This window comes from Lytechinus pictus, chromosome 5, assembly GCF_037042905.1.
Source record: "Lytechinus pictus isolate F3 Inbred chromosome 5, Lp3.0, whole genome shotgun sequence".
NCBI classification, from domain to species: domain Eukaryota; kingdom Metazoa; phylum Echinodermata; class Echinoidea; order Temnopleuroida; family Toxopneustidae; genus Lytechinus; species Lytechinus pictus.
Window position 1 is genome coordinate 10,771,037 of NC_087249.1, and position 27,169 is coordinate 10,798,205.

General features: G+C 35.2%; 2 protein-coding genes across 8 annotated transcripts in view; both read right to left on the minus strand.

Annotated features, from left to right (window-relative positions):
* LOC129261820 (S phase cyclin A-associated protein in the endoplasmic reticulum-like) overlaps positions 1 to 7,695 on the minus strand; it is a 44,808-nt gene extending 37,113 nt beyond the window's left edge. The window contains exons 1-4 of one of the 5 annotated variants that reach the window (XM_064099791.1): positions 7,014 to 7,695; positions 3,396 to 3,513; positions 1,152 to 1,282; positions 27 to 182 (exon numbers count right to left, since the gene is read on the minus strand). In XM_064099791.1, the coding sequence (XP_063955861.1) occupies positions 27 to 182; positions 1,152 to 1,282; positions 3,396 to 3,513; positions 7,014 to 7,043 (435 nt within the window). In that variant the 5' untranslated portion in view covers positions 7,044 to 7,695. Of the gene's footprint in view, positions 1 to 26; positions 183 to 1,151; positions 1,283 to 3,395; positions 3,514 to 4,021; positions 4,132 to 7,013 lie in introns of those variants that run through there. The other 4 variants (XM_064099792.1, XM_064099794.1, XM_064099795.1 and 1 more) reach the window with 4 other exon arrangements.
* A 12,746-nt stretch (positions 7,696 to 20,441) lies between these two features.
* Positions 20,442 to 27,169, minus strand: LOC129262442 (zinc finger protein 91-like). Of its 3 annotated transcripts, none has more exons than XM_054900561.2 (2): positions 27,053 to 27,169; positions 20,442 to 25,825 (listed from the first exon to the last, which is right to left on the minus strand). In XM_054900561.2, exon 2 carries the CDS (start codon positions 25,785 to 25,787, stop codon positions 24,435 to 24,437), a length of 1,353 nt encoding a protein of 450 aa, XP_054756536.2. In that variant the 5' UTR covers positions 25,788 to 25,825; positions 27,053 to 27,169; the 3' UTR covers positions 20,442 to 24,434. The 3 variants fall into 3 exon arrangements, with proteins under 3 accessions (XP_054756536.2, XP_054756537.2, XP_063955867.1); XM_054900562.2 differs by having other exon boundaries at positions 26,982 to 27,071; XM_064099797.1 differs by lacking the exon at positions 27,053 to 27,169 and adding an exon at positions 26,649 to 26,741.

Consider the following 27,169-nt stretch of genomic DNA (forward strand, 5'->3'; position numbering starts at 1 on the left):
ACATTCTCGTTGGTAAGCAATCTTACCTTGCATTCTACGATACTCTCATCCACCTCACATGTCTGGTAGATTTCATCTACCGCCCTCTGGAGGTTGTCAAAGAGAAATGCCCAGTATCGGGCCCTGAGGTCTACTTTCTTCGCAATGACCTTCTTGCGGCCGGGTGTGAGGCTTCCCTTCTCCTGTAGAATAAAACAAGATTCAATTCTTATTTGAGGAAAAATTAAAAAGATCATGGAATTACATTCATGTTCACTAATTATGGCCAAACACATGTAAATACAGTGTACTTTATACTGCTAAACAAAGCAGCATTAAAAGTATTTTTTTAAAAAACCCCACTCATTCAAAGAAAATATGTATCAACATGTTCAATGTTCAGCGCTTTGTAACTTTTGAAAAAGCGCTTAATAAGAATTATTATTATTTATTATCATTTTGTCTCGCCCCAGTGTGTACATCTCATCCCAGTATTAATCTCAGGTTTATATTACATGTAATGCCAAACTAAAATTTTCTGGGACCTCAAATTGATAGAACACAGGTTCTGCTTTTATAAATCTATGGAGTAGCAAGATAGAGCAGAAAACAAAAACTCAATGACATTTTTTCCCACTCAAGATGAATTATAGACAAATGGAGACAAAAGTCAGATTTCACAAACTATTAAACTGAGAAATGTCTTTTCTGTGGGCACTGAGTGAATTGCAAAACGACAGAAATACACTGCCAGTAATGATAGAGGCAGACTATCAGACATTATGTATGTAGTCAGATTCAAATAAATAAACATGTTGCTATCGATAAGTGGACTTTAACACACTTTGTTACACATACTACCAAAAGTTATTGTTCCACAATAATGTACCCAAATAATTTCATAGTTTGTCTTTCAAATTTGCATAGCCTCCTAACTCAGAGCTCCATACTTTTCTGCATTCAAATTCAATTCAACTTGGCCAATGATCAGTGGTACTACAGAGGGCCATTTCATTCTTATAATTACAAATTTACAATAACAGTTAAAAGCTACTGAAATCATTCAATCTGATTGGCTGATAATAAAAGAAATGCACATTTCTTATTATAACAAGTCTAGATGAAGCGGGACCCAAACATGAATATCAACATAATTCTTTAATCAAACTTGCCTGTGTATCTCCACTGCTAGACTTCTGATATCTAGCTGAGTCTAGCGACGGCATCGACTGAGACTTCTTCCGAGCTTTCCCCATCACAAGAGGGTGCTGCTTACTATTCCTTCTCTGCTTTGATTCATCGTCTACAACATAATCACAATTACTCGCAATCAATTTTTATATTTTTAGATTTGAAGATGTGTGATGATTGATGATAAAAAGAGGTGAAATTAAATGGAGAGAACAACTGGTACAATTGTAATTGGATAGATAGAATAGCAAATAGGCAGGTATGTTTTAGAGCAGACTCTGATGAACCTTTGTGCACATCATTTGCTGAACCAAATCCTGCTACTGTACATGTACAGTACATTACAAAGATTTTGTGTGAACATAGCAGCATTTTAATTTCCTCATTCAACACCTTAAACATGTGCAACAGATATTAATGCTATGTGAAATTTACATAAATTCAATTGTGCCATGTGCACTCAAGTTTAAGAACTGCCATTTTTCAATCAGCATTAACAAGCCCACCAACAACAACTTGATTATCAAAGAAATATTTAAAAAAAATATGTGTATCACAGAAAAATTCTGTCCAGATCTGAATAGTGTAAAATATCAAAAGAAATTGTGTCATTTAAGATTTTTAGGTCTTTACAAAAGAGAAATATTCACATACATGTATGCAAATATGCAAATGTGGGGGTCAATGATATCAATGTCTTATAATCATAATCATAATGGTGTGTATCACATGAATGTCAATGATACAGTACCAAAGCTCTTCATCCAACATAATAAATTATATATGTTCCCGAAGAAACAAAGGAAACAAATAATACAAAAGAAACAATGTGTGACATCATCAACCCCTCATTTGCATATTTTTCATGTCCATGTACATGTACATGTATGACCATAATGTGAATATCACTGTTTGTAAAGATGTACATGTATGTATTAGTGAAACTTACAATACTAGACCTTCCTTGTTTTACATCCGATTTATAAATTTTCAATGCAACGCTTGTTTGATATTCAATATTCGTTGGTGTGAACTGGAAAATTTGTGAGAATGCAACCATGTTATAAGTAGGGACAGTGATTTTCCGCGATCGCGGAAAACGGACGGAATTCACGGAAAGGGCCTTTTGGAACGGAAAGTGGCATTTCAAACGGAAAATCACGGAAAACGTATTTTCCCTCAAAATACACAGAATAGCAACAGAAATTACTCCAAAATCACAACAAAATGAGAATATTAAATGGCCAAAAACCCCCAGAAAACACGATCTCACTTCTCTACTATCATGACAATTCACACATCGTGACTGCACTCGACATCAGCACACTCGATTGTACCCCGCACCGTAGCCGTAGCCGTACCCGGCCGGCCGGGTTGGGCTTCACATGCACACATATCGTTCAACTACATGTACCGGTCGTGTGTTGCTGCCCTCTACGTTTGAAGATGTAACAGCACGATATTGTGGTCTTAAAATCCAAGATGGCGGATTGGCAAAAGCCGTTGACTAATGATAACGATGTCCAAAAAACCCCAAAATTATCGATGAAATATCATTTCACCGTGAAATAATGCTAATAATATGAAAGGTGAGGATGTATGCATGCTAAATGGGTTTGTAAAAATATTTTATGCACCCGCATAGATCCGATTAGAACGGATTTTATTGTGTTGTTGGTACAGTAGCAGATACTAATTTTGACCAGTGCGAGTGTGCGTGTTGTGATTTTGCTATTCAATGTGTAAACGGAATTGTCAGTTTTCCGTGTGTACAAAGTCTATGGGGAAACGGAATTTCCGTTTTCTGACATGCTGAAACGGAATTTGAGATTTTCTGAAACGGAAAAGGCAATTTTTTGAAACGGAAAATCACTGTCCCTATATAAGTTATTATGATTCACAAAATTATCACTTGACAGCAAAATAACTTTAACTATAATACAGGGGCATAATGAGCCAAATATGTTGAGAAGGCCAGATATGGCATATCAGGCAAAATTATTTTCAAAAATGAGGGCGAGGGAAGCGAGCAAGCAAGAATTTCAACATTTTTTACAACAACAAAGCTCAAATTTTGAGATAGATTTTCATTTTGACATAATATTCAGAAAATAATATATTTCACCCTTCTCTCTTTCATTTTCTTAAGTTTTTCTTGGTTGTGAAAAATTTGGGGGGTCCATGGCCCCCCCCCCCATAGAGCTAAAAGAAAAACATGATCTCACCGTCACTGTCATCACTGTCTACAGGCACATTCCATGTGACCAAGTTACGAGCCATCCTCCCTTCCTCCTTCACTAAACGTCTCACCTTGTCATAGCTACCAGACCTCTGGTATGAACTCTGAAAGAAACAAATCATATAAAAATTAAGATTAAGGTCTTTATAGAAGAAAAGAAGTTGTTTCTACATGTGTGATCAATATGATATTGTGGGTGGATATTAAATGCCTTTGCAATGAAGCAGCATCATACATGTACCTGTTTTTAAAGAGAAATCAAGAATGAGTATGGAGTGAATGAATAAACTGGGAAGTTTAAAAGAAACAAATTGATTAAAATCAAAGAAATAAACTATCAGATAAATGAGCAAAGAATAAAGTAGGTAAATTTGATGATAAATGAAATCCTGAAATAAAGAGTAAAATAAAATGGTAACATACATTGCATATAATCCAAGAACACAAAATTATATTCTAATTTTTTCTATTAAACTTTCACACTATAAATAATAAAAAGCAACAACAGGATACAAACAGCACACACAGACACAAATCAAGTTTGCAGTTGACAACAATACTGATAAAAAGTTTTCTTTTAATATAAACAAGTCATATAAAAAGGATACACACCCATTCAAAGCTACGTCCAACAATGACTGCTACTGAAAAAGTGAAAAAATATGGTATACAACAACGAATACAAATACTCTACTACACCTGAAGTGTAATTCATAGCATATAGATTTTATGGGTAGAATGTGGCATAAACATGAAGTTCCTGGGTTTCTGGCACTTCCTTCGTAAAGATCAACAGCTTCCGATCGCAACACTCTATTCAGGTGTTTTCAGTGACAGTGTATTACTGGGGGTTAGGGTGGGGGTGGGAATGTCAAAAGAGGGAGGGGGCACTGACATAGGAGCTTTGTACAAGTAGTTGGAGCAAATGGAACAAGAAGAATTAGAATCAGTCATTATGAAGGCTACAAATGTTGAATGGTTACTATCGTAATGGCTAACATTATTCAAAATTTCAAATAATCTAAAAATGACTAGCAAGATAGTGCTTATGATTATGGTTATCAAAGTCTGTCATCATTACAGACCATTTTGCTAGTTCTCAAACTGTCAAGTACATGTTAGTGAGTTATATACTGTACTTCTGTTTGTCAATGGATTCTGTGGAATACAGTAGCTACTGTACATTTGATTTGATTTCATTTCCACATTCCAATAAACAAACAAAAGTACATGTATATACAAGTGTAATACTTTTTTTCTCAGCATAACATAACAATAAGCAAATGACATAATGAATATCATACATGTACATACATTCTAACAATCTAATTGAAATATATTTATACCTGATAAATTTCTTTCTTTTTTTCTTTTTTTTTAACAAATAGCAGAAAGAAAAAAATATAGATATATATTGACATAATACATTTTGAAATGTGGGAGACCTCCATCTTAAGCTTAGAGCTTGAAATTGATAAAGGCCTCGAAAGGAAACGCTAGTCTGCAGGCACAGACCCTTGGTTTTGGCAATTCCTATAGTGCATAATGCAGAGTCTGAAGTAGTGAGACTAGATTCACTTTGTACTGTGGCTGGCTCTTCTTTGACACAGACAGAAAGTTTGGAGTCTATGTAGTCTTCACCACTCTAGACATGGTATGGTTAAAGTGTTAAATATAAGACTGTGCTTGCAGGCTACTACACGGCCAACTTCATGTAGTCTTGCTATCAGGAAAATGTTGAACAGGGTGAGTCATCCGTGAAAAATTCAATAGAGTCCAAAAGATCCACGTCACCCTGCACACGTATATGAAACAGAAATGTAACTAAATTTTAGTTTGCATTTCCTTGGATCAACAATTTGTATCACATGCACAGGGTGTTCCAAAGACTTTCCCAGTTTGGCGCAGGCCTTTTTATGCTACCTTCATAAGAAAGGGAGGGTGGACTTGAGTATAAGTTGAGTATACCATACAGTAGATATCAGGGATCACCCCATCAGTACGTACCAACAACGAATACATATTTAAAAGTGAAGCATTTTTACTAACCCTGGAAACTTCAAAAAATGCCAAACAAAAATAATAACATATAGCATATTAGCATTTAATTTATGGGGAGCTGATTACCCAGTTGCATTTCAATGGCACATTGTATATTACCCTCGCCTTAGCTCCAGCTGCTGTAAAAGGTGCTTGGTGCATTCAAGGAATAAATCCTGTCGGATATTCACCTGGGTTGAGTGCAGCACAAAGTGGATCAAAAGATTTGATGGACTTTTTTTATTTTCAGAATTAGGAGTGTCAAAGAATGCTTAGTGGTACTGTACATGTATGTAGTACATGTAGGTCATCTTTTTACCAGAAAGCATAGGACCCATTCCATTCAATCCATTGTGTCACTCAAAGATCATATCACATACATGTAGGCGGGAGGCCAAATACAACTACGGATACAAATCCAACAGTTGATACAATTAAACAAATCTAATGAGAAAATTTGACAATTTTTGACAACTAAACATTTTTGCATGAGTATCATTAAAGGCCTGTTCCAAATGGTATATGTTCTGTTGATCATGAAAACACTATGGATGTATTTCGTACCTGTTCTTCATTTCTTTATTTTCTTTTTAAAAAAAACACACTTTTTTTGTTAATACCTGTAAACATTATTCTGAAACTTGAAGATGAAAGGGTATGTCAGCTCAAGTAATAAATGTACTATACCTTCGAAAAACCATATGTAGGCCTAGGCCTAGTCTGATATTTATCTATTATATAAATTACAATTAGTGTCAAATAGGAGCCAGTAATTATTTAAAATATCAATTTGTAAAGCCATTTCGATTTTGAAGACTTTTAATCTTTTTTATTTACTTGAAAATAATTAAATGAATGCCACAAACACCAATGGATACAAACACAATTTTAATGATGAAATTTGACAATGTTGACAAATGAACAATTTTTTTATTTCAAAAAATCAAAGTTTTTAAATGGGCCATCAGTGAAAAGTAAACAAAACATTTCTTTGAGTTTTTTGTCAGAATTAACTCTATCCATAGTTCTAGACTTGGAGTGTAGGGTTTTATTTTAATTACTGTATTCCATCCAATACAATGGTATGCTAAAGTATGTCTGAGTAAAACAAGGTATACCTTCAATTAAAAAAAAACAATTGCAAGTAATATACATTCTCCTTTATTCATAGTGAATTCAAGTAGAAAACAAAAATGGTAATTAGCATCAATATCTTTCTACCCAACACAAAGGCCAAAGCTACAAAACAATAATTGTTTTTGGTTCTAAATATGAATTGATTTTTGGTTTAACTTCTGAAGTTCTGATGCACATACATGTACTAGTACAGTTGGGAGAATTTTTTTTTTTTCTGTTTAAAAAACAACCCATCCACATGTATGTAGTTGTTTTTTCCAAATATTTAATAAAACAACTCATTCACATACATGTAGGCAAGCCTACATCTATGTATGTGTTTATAAGCATATTAAAGTTTTCAAAAGAGATATTAATCTACTACTAGCATGAAATGGGTATCCACCACTGTCCATGTTCGTATTGATAAAATCTTGTGTATACTTACTTCATCGTTTGGAACATTTGTCGCCTCCATGTCCTCTTACATTCATATAAACAGTACCACACGAAAATGTCCAGTGATAACACAAACCTTGAGAATGTTTATGAAATGAATCCTAATATTCCTAATGCATGTAACGCTGTACAAATCATTACAACTAAATAACAGTACAACTGATCATGTAGGGCACCATTGGTGAAGTCTCTGAAGCTCTTCAGCACTCAAACTATTTCTGACATTCCAATACCGGCCTTTGATGTGTGGGAACAAGTCCGTTGAGCACCCGTCTATAGGTCAGAGTCAATTAAATCGCAAGCAAGGAGACATATGTAGCATACAATGTATTTATAGATCCATCCATCAGCCTTAGCCTCCACTGTGGAGGGAGCATGAGCAAAGCCAGAGGTAAACAAAATATCAAAACAAACACTTTGTGGGAGATATAACATGGTCAAAGTTCACTGCAAACGTGCCATCCACCAGAGAATCATGCAAGACAACTTCAGACCAAAAGTTCCATGCTGGTCCAAACTCCAAAGAACATACTGTAAAAGGAATTTTTGTCAATTTTTTTTCCTCACCCCACCCAAACATGTACATTACACATGAAATCGCACTAAAGGAAACTGGAATTTGAATCTGAATAGATTTCAGGTGGATTAGCACTGCACACTCAGTTGCATGTGGGTGGAAATGGGTCGGTCATTCATTGGGAATGTTCATTGACGTATGAAAATGCTTGGATTTCCTTCTCTAATTTTGTGGGAGTTCTTTGGAGGAGGGAGGTACATGTACATGTAAACACTTGGACTGACCTGGATCTGTTTGTTTACTGATAAACTGTCAGTATGGCAACTAGACGAGTCTTCCTGATTGGCTTGAACTTGTCAACAGAGGCAAATTTAAATGTGCATGTTCAGGAACATACATGTACAGTTTTCAGAACAGAAGTTGTTACCATGTGTAAATATGACAATATTACAATTATTACCGGTATAACATGTATTTAGTCGCATGGGTTCTAAATCATGTTAAAATAATGGTATGTATGTAGTTCACATGTTAAGGGAGAAACAAAACTTACAAAATGTAGTTTCACATGACAATGAGGATAAAATTATTATAATATTATAATATTATAAAAATACAAAAGAAAGAATGAGTGGATGTCATCAGTCCCCTCATTTGCATACCAACCAGGATGTGCATATAACTGTTTTACAAAATTAAGTGAAACTTTAAAATGTCATAACATTCTTATTTACATCTGATTTGATGAAATTTTCAGTGTTATGCTTGTTGGATTTTTCTCCTTTTATTCAATTCAACTTTTTGCTGGGGTGGACTTGTCCTTTAATTTAATGCAGGGGGGGGGGGGATAATTGCAATTCGTTTGAGGTGAAAACTACACATACATTGTACATGTACATGGAGATTCGCCCACTATTAAAGAAGGATAATTTATCTGAAATGAAAAAGATAATGTACATGGAGGGCAAGAGACAATTGCCCAAAACAGATTTTAAATGGGAATTTTTTTGTAAAAAGGGAGCTTTTGGTACTTCAAAAAGTACATGTAGGGCATATTGCCCCCCTGTCCCCACTCCCTCCCACAGCACCCCAGGAAACATCTAATTACACAACATCATCAGGGTGTCAGCAGTAACATTGTACCAGTAACTAAATTATACAATGAGGAAAACACAACGTGTCCCTTTTGTTAAAATGGGGTCTTGTAATCGAGACTAGACTAATGTAATGCCAGGGTTATAATAAAAAACGTTTTTATGTAAAATTTTTTTTTTTTTCATTGTTTTAAAACATTTCAAAACATGTGGAACGCCGTGGCCCAGTGGATTAGTCTCCGGACTTTGAAACAGAGGGTCGTGGGTTCAAATCCCAGCCATGGTGTAGTTTCCTTCAGCAAGGAATTCATCCACAGTATGCTGCACTCGACCCAGGTGAGGTAAATGGGTACCAGCAGGAAGTGATTCCTCAAAAAGCTGTGTGCACCTGAATAGGTAGCCTAGCTTAGCCGGGGTAAACAAGAATAGCAGGGCCCGCTGGGAGAACAGTTTTCGGAACTGAAGTGGCTACCGGCTACCCTGGGTAAATATACCGTTATTATTATTTAAATAATTTTTAAACATTTCTTTTCCAATGAATGACACAATTTTCTTTACGCTCTTGTTGTGTTAAATACAATTTTGGAGTTAGTCAGTGATGATTGCAATATTTTATTACTAAATTTCCAACAAAAAAGGTCATATTTCTCCCAAATTACTAAATCATGGAATTTGAATGCTTTAAAAAAAAAGGAACACTATCAAAGTAAGTTGACACTTTATAAGTTTATTCCTCATACATAGTACAATATGTAGTCCCGGGGTATTCTGAGTCAATATGGGGGGGGGTGACAAGAATTTGCACAATGGTAGAAAATGAAATAATCTATAGGGTTTCAAAGCTCATTTTCATTAAATCAATCATTTTTATTTGAATCAATTATGCCAATTTTAGTGCATGAAATACAAATTTGGATTTAAATCAAATAAAGCCCTTGAACTGCTTATCTTCTTTTAATTAAGGAATTATGATCAAAGGCAAATAAGAAAAAATCAGTATAAAAATGTTTTGTATTAATGTTTTTAACTGGGTTTTTTTTTTTGGATGTATTTTTCACTTTTTGTTTTTTATTGATTTTCAATGGAAATTATTGGCAATAATTTTCCAATCATCAAAAAAGAAAAGAAAAATAATGATAGTTTGTATATATTCTGTATCAGATCTATACAAATTTGGGCAAGAATTCACATTGGATTTATACATGAAATCATGTTTTTTTAGCAATTCAGGGTCTGACATGCACTTGTTGCATAATATTATTTTTAACCGCATGTTTTAAAATACACCGTTTAAAACATGCCAACCCTGGTAAAAACGTACTTGCTATTTTCTCCTATGAACATGTAGTTTAGTTATGTACATGCACTAGTCTATGAATTCAGACAAAGTATTACATGTGATTTTGGGACAGATTTTTTTTCCTAGAAATAAAAGCAAAAGTGTACTTAAATTACCCATACAGTAGGATACTGAATATTATTTCCATATTGATATAAATTTCTATCCTTTAGAATACTATAATTTTGTATTTTTTAGGATCCCATTTAATTGCGTCAAGGTGTGCCGGGAGCTATATTCCAAAAGAAATATTTTAAAGCTTTTAACTGGACTTATATGTCCTTGAAGATGTGGCACCGGGGGCAGTGCCAAAAGCGGTGCGACCTGTACAAAGTCAACTGGAAATCTTGATTTTTTTATGTACTATTTGGGGGATATCATTAAAATTTTTGTCAAAATTTGGCCTCCAACAATCATCAAATCAACAAATCAATTTGTCGACTGCTGGGTGCACCTCGCACATCAATTCAAGAAAGCTCCATCAGTTGGCAGTGGAGCGACTCAAGTTAAATGTAATTCTTGCAAACGAGATTCAAACAAAGACATCAAATAGACAAATAAATGAATTATACAAAGTTTTGCTGGAAATCATGTGTAAGGAAGAACAAAACACAACAAAATCAACACAATTGTAATTTATTTGTATTTGTTATAAAACCAATGTTAAAATCACAATGGTTTACTGCTATGTATCTACCCACAAAGACTAGGTGTGCACACTGTTGCAGTGTAAAGGTTAGACCAAAAGCTTCGGTCTCTGTCTTTGTAATGTACGTAAATTTAATTCAGGTCACAATCACAATAATACATGATGCATAAACCATAGATAATCTACATGCTTCTAATCAAAGATATGCAACAAGCCGACAACAAATATGACACAAGTCACAAAACACACACGTTATATCCTGCTTCGCTATTAAGAGAGGAGCATGTTTTTTTTAGCTGCACTTAGTAACTTTTTAGGATATTTTAAAATGGCACTGTACATACTCCACACCAGACCTGCCAAATATACTTACGACAATACACCAGTCGGTGGACTGTACTTTATCATCAGAAGGAGAAATATAGAGACATCTGACAGATACATTCATCATTCATGTTCTGGTCGTAGAAATAGTCAAAATCAGTGTATGGAATATGGAACGCTTTCCATTTTTTAATCACAGTTTATTCTAAAAGACTACTTTTTTAACTTAGTTTTTTAAAAACCTGTCATGTCACCTCCACAATTTATTAGGCCCAAACTTGTGAACTTGTGAAGCAGAATGTGCCAAATCTTCAGGTTTTAACTTTAATAAGTTTAGGACTGGTCAAACAAACCAGTCAGTAAAAAAAAATCAAACTCAATCTAGGCCTAGATCTATTCTAATTTTTATTTCTAATCTAGGCTAGATCGAAGCTAGACCAAAAGCTTCGGTTTCTGTTATATTGCTTGTTCGTCTGCTGAACTCTGTTGGCTCCACTAACCAAGTACAGAGACCGAAGTTCTAACTCGATCTGTACAGGGACTCAACGGCCATATGATTACTGTAAGTAACGGTCTATTAACCGCACGTTTTTCTCGGCGGGATAGAAGCAAAAGTCGGGGGTGCGGTTTATCCACGGTGACGGGTCTGAGCCAGCCCGTCGTAACCCCTCTGCCAGTTCACAACACATCGAGTGGCCGGGCGTAGCTGCCCAGGGCAATGTCGTTTAGAGGGGTATGAGCTGCGGGTAATGAGAAGCGATTATAACAAATGCATGCACCCACCTTCATGACACTAATTTTGACTTTATTCTCAGTTCAAAGCAGCGAAGTTCCCTGGCTAAGTTCAAAGAGAAGCCAAGCATACTCGGTAATATTTTGTCACAGCTGAGCGAGCGCGAGAGTTGAGATAGCTGAGCTAGCTAGCTTGCGTTGTATTGTGGTTATAGTGCGACTTAAGCTGGCGCTATTCATTTTAACCCTCGATCCCCTCCAATAAAGTCCCGTTTCGTGCCAGCTTATTTTTTCTTTCCCGTTTGCTTTTCATAAGATACCATGTACACCAGGCAACGAGAGAGACGGCACGAAGCCATCAAAACAACTGTAAAAAATGCCAATTTCTTTGTTTCTTGAACCTTCCTGTAATCCCGTATCCAAAATTCATGCTAAGACATCGAATGCTAGACAAATTCTGAAAGTGATTGTGAGTTTGTGATGCAAGAAATGTGAATGTTTCTTCCTCCTACGGCGGGAAAGACACAGATCATTATTTGATAAGATGTACTGGTACCGTATCGTAGTTTGCAATGTACTAGAACGGCAGTGCTGTGTGTGTGTGTACACTGTGAGGTGAGTGAGTGTGTAAGTGGCCAATATTGTCGGGACCTTTCTTTCTTGCAAACATTTGTAGATGAATTGATCAAGAACAGCAGATTTCCGCATACCGGTAATCTCTTTGGATAGTTTGAAATCTTTAACTTAGTTTTTGTTTCTTCGTACCTCAAATATAACGTGAGGATTTTTTTTTTTTTTTTTTTTTAGTCCTAAGTTGGGGGTGCGGTTTGTAGTCCGTTACTTACGGTATGTATTAAGTTCGCATAAACCAGGGAAGTGGGAATTGCACGACAGCCGAAGTAAGTCACAGTTTTTGTTCTTTTAAGTTTATTTTTTTCCCGTTTTGGTGCATTTCAGACCAAAACAAGTTTGGCCCAGGCCAATTCTTTTAATATATTTTTATGAAAATAAAGACAAAAATCGATGCACTGTTAACCCTAGACAGCTGGCAGCCGTCTGTTTCGAGGAGTTTTCATTTTAAACATTTTTTTATTTCTTTTATTTCTCCTTGTACACAGACGGCTCGCTATCGTGCAGCCACCATTAGGGGACTTACAATGCAAAATCCCCCCGACGGGGCTCATCGATTTTTGTCTTTATTTCATAAAAATATTGAAAAAGAATTGTACCAAAATAGAGATTATTATTCCGTTTTGGCCTGAAATGCACCAAAACGGAGGAAAATAAACTTAAAATAAAAGGGGGAAAAACAGTGACTTACTTCGGCTGTCGCGCAACTTCACTTCCTTGTTTTATCCGAACTTAAGTACATAAACATATGGCCATTGAGTCCCCTGTACAGATCGCGCTAGAACTTCGGTCTCTGTATTTGGTGAGTGGAGCCAACGGATTGAGCTCAGCGGAACAACCAACATTACAGAGACCGAAGCTTTTGGTCTATGTTAACCCCCAAATGGCGGCTGCACGATCGCGAGCCATCTGTGTCTACGAGGAGCAATAAAAAAAAGTTTTAAATTAAAAAAACTCCTCATAACATTAACAGACGGCTGCCAGCTATCTGACAATGAATTAGATCGAAGCGGCGCGTTGTTCCCAACCGCCTAGACAGCTGGCAGCCATCTGTTTCGAGGAGTTTTTAAACATTTTTTATTTTTTTAATTTCTCCTCATACACAGACGGCTCGCTATCGTGCAGCCACCATTAGGGGACTTACAATGCAAAATCCCCCCGACGGGGCTCATCGATTTTTGTCTTTATTTCATAAAAATATTGAAAAAGAATTGTACCAAAATAGAGATTATTATTCCATTTTGGCCTGAAATGCACCAAAACGGGGGAAAATAAACTTAAAACTAAAGGGGAAAAAACAGTGACTTACTTCGGCTGTCGCGCAACTTCACTTCCTTTGAACTGTCCTTGTTTTATCTGAACTTAGCTTAAGTACATAAACATATGGCCATTGAGTCCCCTGTACAGATCGCGCTAGAACTTCGGTCTCTGTATTTGGTGAGTGGAGCCAACAGATCGAGTTCAGCGGAACAACCAACATAACACTAACAGAGACAGAAGAAGGCTGCTTTTTTTTGGTCTACCATAAAAAACCGCCATGCCAACCTCCTTTCGCGATATGGCCACGAAGTCAAAACAATATAAAAGTTTAATTAGGGGATTATTAATGTTTAACATGAGTCTAAAGCACAATTTTTTGTGCACAGAATTGTTTTCATACCTTAAAATTTTTCGACCGCACTCCAGCTCCAGTATCTCGGCCAGTCGATGACCCGTTGGTGTTGGTTGCGTCGTGCCCGCCGTTTATGGACGAAACGGACCGATGGTTTTGCCTACTGTTCCCCGACGACCGCCGCCTCCGAGAGTCGTTCATTTTCTGCTGAAAATTGATAACCAAATAGTGTTTCTTGGAAGGATGTTTGGGTTCACAGGAGCGCTATAACTCTGGAGAATTCATCACAGCTGTCTGATTCCTTTTAAAATCATTGCAAATGATTTAATTCACCAACTGAAGGATGATTTTTGAGAGGCAATCACAATTTTTTGTGTTTACAAGTTTGCGTATTGCATCGACGCAGAGGGCGTTTTCAATTTGAGAAAAAGGAGGGGATTTTTGGAGGGGGCTGTAGAAATATAAATTTATTGTTTTTCAAAAATTTCAAACCAATGTAAAAAAATCACGATAATCATATACACAATCAAAGTAAAAAGTAACAATATGAAAATAAAATAAGGTAAAAAAACAAAAACAAATACAAAACAGCAGCTTACAAAATTGAAGCCGGCTTAATTGCAAAGACATAAACAAAGCAGGGCAGGGAAAATCCGACAGAACGATCGAAATAATGTTTTTGTTATTTCTTAAATGAATATTTTTTAATTTATATTTATATGAGTTACTTAAATCTCTTCTATCAGATACCACCAAAAAAGAAGAAGAAAAAAAAGAGTGTTCGTAGTTCGATGAACACTGACCCGCCCAGGCCGGTGTCAATAAGACTTGCGCTATAGGGACACAATGAAAAGAGAAAAGCAGTCTGAATTATTCCATATATAAATTAATTCCTATTACTTTGTCTTTGTACGCATCCATATTATATTAAGATTATGTGACCTCGTGATTAGATGTTTAATCATTTCAGTATTCTTCTTTCATTCATTTCATTTTTGTTTCATGCATGATTAATTAGGGTCAGTATCTATAAAGGAATTTTGATGTCTTCATAACTATATAGGACTTAGATTTAGATTAGGTTTATTTCTTTCCGTTCAACAAAATAATATAATCAAAGTAACAGTTCAAGTACATGTCATTGACATGTACTTGAACTGTTACTTTGATTAATCAAAGTAACAGTTCAAGTACATGTCATTGACATGTACTTGAACTGTTACTTTGATTATATTATTTTGTTGAACGGAAAGAAATAAACCTAATCTAAATCTATGTTCAAAATAAATAATAATAATAATAATAATATGAACATTTGTAATGCGCCGGTATCCATCATAAAAAGATGCTCATGGCGCAATAAAGAAAAGAAAAGAAAAGAAAACATACAGTTCAATGACATTTCATAACAAATATTGAAGTTAAATTAACTGAACGGAGGGACTTGCCAAGAAAAGCAGAGCTTTTATATAAAAGGCAAGTCCCTAACGCGACTTATACTAATTAACATAACTTATATTATACAAGAGACGGACGGCAAACGAGCTTTAAATAAGTAATCAATAAAATACTAAAATAAGCGACAATAAAAAATAGAAAGTAAATTAGATCATAATTACAATGATAATAATGTTAAATTTTAAATAGTAATTATAAAATCATAATAAGAGGTGGAAAGGGAGACAAAGGAAAGAGGGAGGGAGGGAAGGAAGATGCAAATAAAACTTAAAATAAAAGGAAAATGGCACGTGCACAGGTCATTAGGCATTGTTTAGAATACATAATATTTGACAATTTTTTTTATGGTTAAAGATTAGATTTAAATGCTTTTAGTTACAGTTGTGTTAGCTTGACTTGTTGGTGTGGAGTATTGACAACTTAACATCTTTTTAAGTTTGCGCTTGAAAATATTAATGATTGCTTAAAGTTGTTGGGCAGTGAATTCCAATACACTGGTCAAAAGACGAAAGAGTTTTTTGCTAATAGTAAGGGTTGGGGTAGGTGCCGGGGGTAGCCTACCCCGGGTAGGTGATAACAGTTAAGTTGTCTCGTTGGGTAATTATGTTTGGAGGAGTTTTACAAAATATATCCTCAAAGTATAGGCCCTATAGGTGCACATGAAAGAAAAAAAATACTAATTCGACGCATAAAGTCGATCATCTTGCTAATCAAATTATTAATCAAGACTAAAAGTATATGAAATCAAAATCATGTATTGGCCAAGGCCTATAATTGGGCAGACTGGTGACTTCTTTAGTCAGCATCCGTTGACTATAGCATGCCTAGGTAGCCAATGAATTTACTTCAGTGTCTATGCATGAAACCTAGGGTCCATGCATGGTCTATGCAAAGCTTTTTAGAGTCGCACTCGATAAAACTACAAGTGCTTTATAGATTCGTAACTTCTGGTTAGAAAAAGACATAGGAGCGGCATGTGTGGGAGCAGATATGCATGCCTTTGGGCAAGAGTGCTGAATTTCGCTTTTATCCCCCTGACCCACATTTCTTTGCATGCTCGTATACTGTAATTTTTCTGATGTAATGTGTATATACTTTTCTTTATATAGGTCGAATAAATAATAATAAATTCTGGTTATATACCTTGACTATCGAGGCATATACTTCATGTGTCCATATGCCCCTTGCGACCACCCCCCATCTGCTGCATGGTAAAACACACAAACAATGAGGGGGGAGGGGAGAGAAAGAGAAAATTTAGTGGGGGGAGGGGTGAAAGGGTTTTTTCAGGATTTGCTGAGGGCTCATCACTCCTGGCACTTGCATTGCTTGTTAAATGAGATACATAATTCCGTTCAAGAGTTTTAAAAATATTATGTTTTTAAGTCATTTTACAATAAAAAATCTTCGCGCTTCGTGCTTTTACTATGTTTATTTTTATCCCTTTTTTCTGGTATGAACATATATGTACATATATATATATATATATATATATATATATATATATATATATATATATATATATATATATATATATATATATATATATATATATATTTAATTCTTCTTTCTGAAGAATTAAAACGAAACTAGTTAGAGAGGAACATTTGAGCATTCTTTGACTATTCTTCATTTAGTTTGATTATTATTATTTTCTTTCCGTGACGGGGGACATATATACTTCGTTATTTCATCGTATATATATATATATGATGAATAAATTCATCATTTCCTGATGAAGCCCTATGGGCGAATATATATATATATATATATATAATATATATATATATATATATATATATATATATAATATATATATATATATATAATATATATATATATATAATATATATATATATATAAATGATGAATAAATTCATCATTTCCTGATGAAGCCCTATGGGCGAAAATTTGATCTAACTTTTCTCTATACGGTTGTTTTATTCACCTTGTATTTTGCTATATATATATATATATATATATATATACGTATATATACGTATATAATAGTTGCCTTGACTTTATATACCGGTATACGTCATAATAGTTGCCTGGACTTTACTCTTTACGTCACATCTTCTAACAATGCACCTGTCACAATATGTTGTTGGGCATTGTATTTATTGCGCGTTGGTATCATCACCAAATGATGCAACCTGTTAATGTTTTGGATAACAAATCATTCCTGAAGAAGGTCTATGACCGAAAATTTGGAAGATTATGTCTCCTCACAGCGTTTCTATTAAGTCTTCTTTTATTTCTATATTTATATATTTATATGTATATATATGCCTATAATCAGCTCGTGCTTCACACTCACATTAGGCCCTATATAGAAAAATACTCGCATCAATGATAAAAAAATCTCTTAAAATATCACGTTTTCTTTCTTTCCCTTCCAAATATTTCTTTCTTTCGGTGAAGATTTGAGAAAAATACCTCACAATTCAAAGATTGAAAAGTTAGTTTGTATTTTATAATATTTTGTTTACTTGTGACGTCATATACGAGCAGCTTCCCAATATAAGAATCAATAAAATGTTTTGTTTTATATAAAAAAAAGAAAATTTAAATTTATTGTACCTTCAGTAGATCAACAGATAAATCATTTCACCCCGCTCCTGATATAAAAAAATAATAAGTCATGATGAGCCATTAAAAAATTTAAATTTATGCAATTGTTTATTGCATAACATAGAACAGCTGCTTGCATATGACGTCACAAATCAAAAAGTTAGATTTCTTATAACCGAATAATTATTTTGTTAATCTTCAATGATCTTTCCTCAAACCTTCACAAATTTTTTAAATATTTATTTTGGTATTTTTACACTAATTTTTTTGTCAGGGTAATCTTCCCCTTAAAATATTTTGCAGATAAAGTACATTCCGTTCTCTCTTTCTCCGACACCTGCAACAGGATGTATACACCCTGAAAATATATAACAAGTGCAGTCCGGATTCAAATTATGGATTTTTTTTATGAGGGGAAGTTGGAAGGCACTCCGATTTAGAAAGGGTAGGGGTGTATATACGGCCCCAAAATCTGAAACCATGCCCTTAAGAACTGAAGTTGCTATGAATTGAAGGGCTTAAAGGGGAAGTTCACACTGAAGAAAAGTTTGTTGTAAAAATAACAGAAATGATAATAAAAAAAACATTGGTGAAGGTTTGAGGAAAATTCAATAAAGATTTAGAAGGTTACAATAGAATTTAAATTTTGGATATGTAACGTCAGTGGCGTACCTTGGGTCACGGCATTGGGGGGGCACCAGCAAAAAATTTGAGTCACTTAGTGAGCGCGCGAAGCGCACTCAGTTGTCAGGTATACTGACCTAATAGAGACATAGGAAGCATTTGTAGTCATTGTAATCATGAATAACATACACATCTCAGTAATTAAATAATGCGAGCGCGAAGCGCGAGCTGAACATTTTTGATATTCAGACCTAAAAAGGGACATTATAATTTTTGTAATCATGATACGTACCTGTCTCGCTTAAAAATTCGAGCGCAAAGCACGAGCGGAAATTTTTGTATATATTGACCCCAAACAGGGAGATCTTAAGGACTATATTTTATGAATCCCTTAATAATATACATATCTCACCATAGTCATCTAATGCGAGTGCCAAGCGCTTGCTGATTTTGTTAGAATTACATTTAAACACATATGAAGCACTTGTAGTCATTGTAATCATGAATAACATACGCATCTCACTAATTAAATATTGCGAGCGCGAAGCGCGAGCTGAAAATTTAGAAAATTCAGACCTGAAGAGGGGCATTTTAAGGCTTGTTTGTAGGAATTCACGAAACCATACGTATTCCACTAACCAAATGATGCGAGCGCGAAGCACGATCTGAAAATTTAGATAATTCAGACCTGAAGCGGGGCATTATAAGGCTTGTTTGTAGGAATTCACTAAGACCATACGTATTTCACTAACCGAATGATGCGAGCGCGAAGCGCGAGCTGAAAATTTTTGATATTCAGATCAGAAAAAGGGACATTTTAAGGACTGATTTCTAGGAATTCATGGAGAGCAGACATATCTCACCATTCCACTGATGCGAACGTACTCACGGACAGGAAATGTTTTATATTAAGACCTTAACCTTGGGCAATCACTTTAAGTAGTCATGAAAAAGAAGCATATGTCACGACATAAAACAATAATATATTTGGTGTATATTGCCTTGAAAACGGGAGGTTTTCGTACAACAGGTTTATATATCTCGTTTAATAAACAGACAATGCGAGCACCAAGAACAATGAAGACATAGGCCCTGAGCAAATTATGTTTCATAAAGTTAAGAAAAAAATGTTTCCTATGTAATATAACATAATTGTAATATATCATTATAATGCATAATAATTTCTTCTTTCCCACTACGTTTCTCTTCCTTTCTCCCTCTTTTTCTCCTTTTCCTCGGTTTTTTTTTTTTTTTTTTTTTTTTTTTTTTTTTTGTCAGCCGATTGGGGGGGCACGTGCCCCCCCATAGTTACGCCACTGGGTAACGTCATAAACGAGCAGCTGCCCCATATGTTATGTAATATAAATTTTAATTTTTTATGGTTCGTGATGACTTATTTTTGTTTTCTTTTTAGGAACGGGTGAGAAATTATTTGCCCATTGATATACTGAAGTTACAGTAAAAACCACATTTCCTTGATTTTTTTACCATATATACGATATAATATGCAGTAAAGCTGCTCGCATAATGACATCACAAATCAAATAATTAAAATTCGTATAAGTTTTTCATTCTTTAATTGATTATTCTCAAACCTTCGGGAATATTTTTCAATATATTTTCTGTTATTTTTACAATACACTTTTTGTCAGCGTGGCCCTTCCCTTTAAGAACTTAATGGCAAAGAGAGGAAATTTGTGTGATCTTCATTTTTGTTGAACATTGAAGGGCGGGTAGAAACCCACAAATAAACAGGAAATCGATTCAATTTTCACAAAAGACGTAAAAATCAGAGATATAATGAAAATAATTATAGGGAAATGGTACTAACATCACACTTTATAAAGTCAGAAACAAAAAGGTATTAGTATGCAGTTCACAAAATGCTTAAAAGCACTTTTATTCAAATTCAGAACCATAAATTGTTCACAAAGGAGGATTAAAAACATGGGTAGTTAATTTTGAACGTCTACTTATGCTGCAGTTACATTTTCCTTACGGGGACGTATGGCGAGTCGAAAACAGCCGTTTTATTCATTTTTATTCAAGCCACCAATATGTAGCTGGTTCAAAAACGTGCAAACGGCTGTTTTCGACTCGCCGTACGGCCGCCGTAGGGGAAATGTGACTGCGCCATTAGCATTTCTAGAACAAGTCAGAATATAATTCATAAGAGCACTCTGCTCATGCATACACTTTAACAACTGTTCATTTGGATCGGATTCCAAGTGCTTGTACACTCCTTTATGATTATGAATACTGAAAGAGGTAAAATACATGTATATCAACCCATGCTGTAATAAACTTGCAAGAAATACCCAGCAACAAGTTCATACAAAAGTTTAAATACAACATACCTGGATCAAAATATTTTTAAAGAGTCTACGTATCTCAAAACTTAACAATTTAAGAAAACCAAACATGTACTCCATTATTTTTTTCTGAACAAAATTAAATTTTTATCAACTTGAAAATATCTTAATAAACATGTAACTTCTATAACATTTTTATGGTTTCAATAAACAGGTGCATAAAGACTAATTTCATTAATCTTCTCATTCTATAGTACCAGCTCCAAACTCAACAACTGAAAAAAAATTACACAAGTATTCCCAGGAATGAAATGTATGAAGTTCAGTACATGTAGTTATCACACAAATGCTTTTGAGGGGGGAAAGGAAGGGGGAGGGGTTCTACTCCCATTGATAACCTAAATGAACCAAGAATGTCTTGGATCTCAGCAGGATAAAAACGGATAACAAGTGGAACGCCTCTGGCAGTCTCGCCTGCATTACGCGATTTAATATAGCAGCAGTGCTAACTTTGAAAACTACTATAAAATAATCATTCACAAAAACACCATTCATATAATGACATAATACCACGTTCATTGACCATAAATGACATTTGAACGGTGACTTAAGACTTGTCAACTACACCCATGTCCACATTTCATTCACTCTATCTATAAACTTTCAAAGTTATGATGGCAATTCAACAATTACCCCAACATTGCCTAAGTTTATTGACCTTAACTGACCTTTGACCTTGGTTTTGTGACCTGAAACTCACAGGGGATGTTCAGTGATACTTGATTACTCTTATATCCCAAGTTTTATGAACTAGATCCATAAACTTTCAGAGTTACGATGGTAATTCAACAAATACCCCCAACACGGCCAAAGTTCATTGACCTTTAATGACCTTTGACCATGGTCATGTGACCTGAAACTCGTACAGGATGTTCAGTGATACTTGATTACTCTTTTTTCCAAGTTTTATGAACTAGATCCGTAAACTTTCAGAGTTAGGATGGTAATTTAACAAATACCCCCAACACGGCCAAAGTTCATTGACCTTAAATGACCATTGACCATGGTCATGTGACCTGAAACTCGCACAGGATATTCAGTGGTACTTAATTAACCTAATGTTCAAGTTTCATGAACTAGATCCATAAATTTTCAAAGTTATGATGGTAATTCAACATATACCCCCAACTTGACCAAAGTTCATTGACCCTAAATGACCTTTGACCTTGGTCACGTGACCTGAAACTCAAGCAGGATGTTCAATTTTACTTGATTAACCTTATGCCCAAGTTTCATGAACTAGGTCCATATACTTTCTAAGTTATGATGTCATTTCAAAAACTTAACCTTCGGTTAAGATTTTGAAAATAATTCTCCCAACATGGTCAAAGTTCATTGACCCTAAATGACCTTTGACCTTGGTCATGTGACCTGAAACTCAGGCAGGATGTTCAGTAATACTTGATTAACCTTATGTCCAAGTTTCATGAACTAGGTCTATAGACTTTCTAAGTTATGATGTCATTTCAAAAACTTAACCTTAGGTTAAGATTTGATGTTGACGCCGCCGCCGTCGCCGTCGGAAAAGCGGCGCCTATAGTCTCGCTCTGCTATGCAGGCGAGACAAAAATCAGTGGAATGCACCTATCAATTCAATCAAAATGATATGAATACATATATTTTTGAAAGATGTTTTTATGTGAATGATGAAACTGAATATATGTGAACATTTTTTTTCCTTCTTCTTTTTTTTATTTTTATAAATTCAATCCAGAGCCAAACATTTCTTAGATCAGAAAATGAAAATACATGCATTTGTAATTTTCATATCTGACAAAACAAAAGTGGGCTATAGTGACACCATCACCAATTCACCATACAAAATCAGAAATGGTCTCACTATTTTGGGAAATAATGATAATTTTTTTAATACTGTCATTGTTGTAATTCATCCAAATTTGATGAAATTTCCATCATTATACTTGTCAAAATTTAGGCTTCCCAATTAGAATCAATTTGATCTCAGAGTGAAGTCCACATGTACCCCTATTGCCCTACAGTGGTTGGTAGTAAGTTTTTACAGGCTATGACATATTTTTGAATATTCAAATGATTTCCAACTTTGTAATGAAATAAAAAATGTATATTGGAAGCTGCATTCAGCGAGCTTCTCCTGGGCCCCATCTCACAAAGAGTTACGATTGATCCAATCACCCACAACTATGGAAAGCCAGCAACATCAACATCTAGCATGTATGTTTGTTCAAAATATTTTGTAGATATGATGTATATTCATGCATTCATTGTTTTCTTGACGATTCAGTATGCATCTCTTTGTTTTCAAATGACATTGTGCAAATTTCCTTAAGAAAAAATTATGACATTGATGGATTTCCATATACTTGAGGTTGGTCAGATCAATCGTAACTCTTTGTAAGACGGGGCCCTGATGTTCATTAATATGTGATGAAACTTACTGTATACACATCATATTATTGATGCATGTTGTTTTTTTCCTTTTATGTACCAGTATCATTCCAAATGAATAAAGTACAAATGCGAAATGAAAATCAATAAAATGTGAAATATGTACATAATATAATTTCAGTCTGGAATGTTTGGAATTTGCAACCAAAAAAAATAATTTCTGAACAAATTTCACACTGATCACATTAGTTCTTCTACTGCTCATACATATTATAAAAAATATCTTTAAAGGTCAAGTCTACCCCAGAAAAATTTGGATTTTAGTAAATAGAGAAAAATCAAACAAATACAACACTAAAAATTTCATCAAAATCAGATGTAAAATATGCTCGTTATGACATTTTAAAGTTTTGCTTATTTTTCACAAAACAGTGATACAGTGTATGAACAATTCAGTCACTCAGTGATATGCACATGAGAGAGTCGATATCCCTCACTCACTATTTCTTTTGTCTTTTATTGTTTGAATTATACAATATTTCAATTTTTACCAATGTGACAATAAGGACGAACTTGACTGAACCATGAAATGTTAAAACAATGGTACATGTAATACTACATACTCTGGGAGAAATAAAACTTTGTTTCACAGGACAATGAGGAGAAAATTAGAATATTTCATCTGGGTGAAGTCATCAGTCACCTCATTTGCATATTGACCAAGATGTGCATATAAGCATTTTGTGAAATTTAGCGAAGCTTCACAATATCATAACTTTCTTATTATACATATCCGATTTTGATGAAATTTTCAGTGGTATACTTGTTGGATTTTTCTCTTTTATTCAAATCAACTTTTTGTTGGGGTGGACTTGTCCTTTAATTTAGAAGTAATATACAATTTCATTAGTATGCACTTAGACTAAAAGATATTTCATTGCATACATGTATATGCAAGTTGACACAGCTTTTCATTTTCAATAGTCATTGCATCAATGATGTAAATTTCTGAATTACCCAAGGTGGGGATTGATGGTTCTCAGGTCACAATTTGGACTTTTCATCTGTAAATGCTTCCTTTTAAGGCACACTGGAAATATTACACAGCATAAATGTAGTTATTCTTGAATTTCTTGACCAGAAACTACTTCTCCAGCCACGATGTCCAAGTACTGCACAACAGGGATCTGTGAAAGTACAATAGTCTTAGCTGCTTCATCATGCTCAGCCATAGTGACCTGAACAGCCTGCAGATCGGTATTAGGGTCATGGATCTGAATCTCCTGGGCATGCATCTGCAGCTGCGGCTGGTACTGGACGATCGTCTCCTCCACCAGTTGTGGTTCACTGTTCTGGAGCTGGATCAGCTGCCAGGCAACATCAGGTTGTACATGCATCTGTTTATGGTCCTCGAGGTCTATTTCGGCTTTGAACATCTTCCCACAGTTTTCACACATATAAGGGCAGTCCTTCCAATGGCCAAACTTGTGCTTTTCGATGTATCTTTTGTTGGGCGTGGTAAAGGGGCAGTGGGAACAGGAGTACAGGGGACGAGAATCCTTTTGGTGGACCTCTAGTATATGCCGCTTGATATTGGTTTTCCAATGGGTCTTGAAGTTACACTCTGGGCATTGGAAGACATCCCTAGACATGGCATGGATCCCTTCATGGCGACGTAAAATCTTTTTGGTTTTGTATGATTTGCCACAAATATGACAAGAGTAGGGTCTCTCTTCTGAATGGACAACCATATGCTCTATGATAGCTCTGCGATCATGACAAGTTTTCCCACACTCCTCACACTTATAAACCTGCGGATGAGAAGGAGGGCATCCTTTTCTTGTATGCTTCAATAAGGCCTTGTACGAATCAAACATAGTCTCGCAAACATCGCACACGCGGCTGTTGGGATCCTTGTAGTGACTCTCAAGGTGGGATCTGAATTCTTCAGAAGACTTTGTAGTAAAGTTACACATCTTGCAGGTCTTATTTTTCCTCCTTGGCTTTTTATCGCTCTCATCCTTTTTCTTTGATTTCTTGCGCTTCTTGTTCTTCTTGGATCGCTTGTTTTCTTTGTTGGTTCCACCCTGCATCAGTTTGTGTTCTTCACCAGCCACTTGCAGAAGCACATCACTGTTTGTCTGTAGCATCTGCAAGATCTCTTTCTCGATATGTTTGCTCTCGGCTACCTGCTTGGCAAACACTAAATCTGCACTTTCCCCCGCAGCCTCCTCCTTGCTTCCACTGTCTTCCTCCTCCGCGACCTGTACCTCGGTGTCAGCCACGGTGCTCGGTTCGTTGGGGTCGAGTTTCATCAGACCCTCAACATCTCCTGGATGCACACTGTTCATATGGGATGCAACCACAGTCTTGTGAGTGGATGAAAAGTCGTTGCACAGCTTACAGCAGTACACTTCCACCATGTACACAGCCAGGTGCTTTTTGAGGTTCAACCACTGGGTTTCATCCATCTTGGAATCTGGTCATCAATACCAAAGAAAGAAACCACCTGAAAAAAAAAAAAAAAAAGTTTTAATTCAGTGAAACAAAACTGCGAGCATGCACGCTCAGGCATATATCAAAACACAGAAATTAGATAAGTACCATTATTCTACAAAGAATACAACCTTAAATAGAAGTTATCCGAGCTGACCATAATGTAATTATCAATATTCCTGTTAACGAGAAGGTGCTTTTCCCTTTCTTTGAATAGTCTAGGTCACAGATAACATAAACTTTGAGTAGAAGAATATTCTGATTGAAAAAAAGAAGACCTCCGATTTTTTGGCAATGGAAGATTAAATATGAACTTGGATAGAGAGCTTTCTCAACTGACCTCAAAGTTCAAACAATATTTTGCAAAGGATGCAGAAAGCTAACACTGCTAAAATTAATAAAAACTGAAAAAGTGACAGTGAATAATTTTTTTGAATATAAAGATGATGAAAAGTCTTTATTTTCTCAAAACAACAAAATCAGCTAATCAGTGATTTTGTGAATTGTCTAACTTTTTCCACACACGTTCAGTAATACACCAATACTACTACTAGTAGATCTATACGATACATTTTGAAGTTATCGTACCAAAACATTACACATTAAATGAGGGGTGCAATAAGAAGCTGATATTGTAAAAAAAAATTGATCTCTGCAAAAAATGTACGAGTTACTTTTTGTAGGTACATTTATGGTGGAAGTTTGAAATTCAAGAAAAATATTGTGTTTGATGAAAATGAATTTATGTGAAAAGTGTTAAGTAATTCATGCTACCAATCATAGTTTAAAAAAATAATGTGACTGCCAAAGGCAAAAATAAAGCCTTAAAAAATAACCTCAGAAAAAGTTTGTGAATGTGAGCAAGGTAACTAAATACAAACACTACAACTAAGTATACGGCAGGCATTGTCATGATTCATTGATTGCAAAAGTTAAGCACGCGATCACACAGTACACAGCACCGGTGCACAATAATGCACAGTGCATCACAACATGCGACAGACACGAGCTCAGCTCAGCTGCATTCAAATACTGCCATCATTTTCGCATCGAACAAGTGTAACGTACGGTACACGTATTCGTCATACAATAGGTAAAATGATATCATCCCGACAAAAATATTGATCTCTCGTAATTGTACATATGATATTAATGTCAATAAAATATACCATAATCGTCGATCCACATACATGGTGAACCATAGCAGACGCTTTTCTGTATTTTTGAACAAATTACTCACCAGAAATCGCTGCTACTCTGGCGCAAAAATAGCATGTAGCTTCGCCGTCCATTCTTTATCGGAGGGAAGCTCCTCAAAAAAGCGCATGCGCAGCTGTAGGCTTCGCGCTATTCGCTG

Bases quoted from the DNA above. Each gene is read 5' to 3' on its own strand.
- LOC129262442 (XM_054900561.2), bottom strand. From the start codon at position 25,787: ATGGATGAAACCCAGTGGTTGAACCTCAAAAAGCACCTGGCTGTGTAC.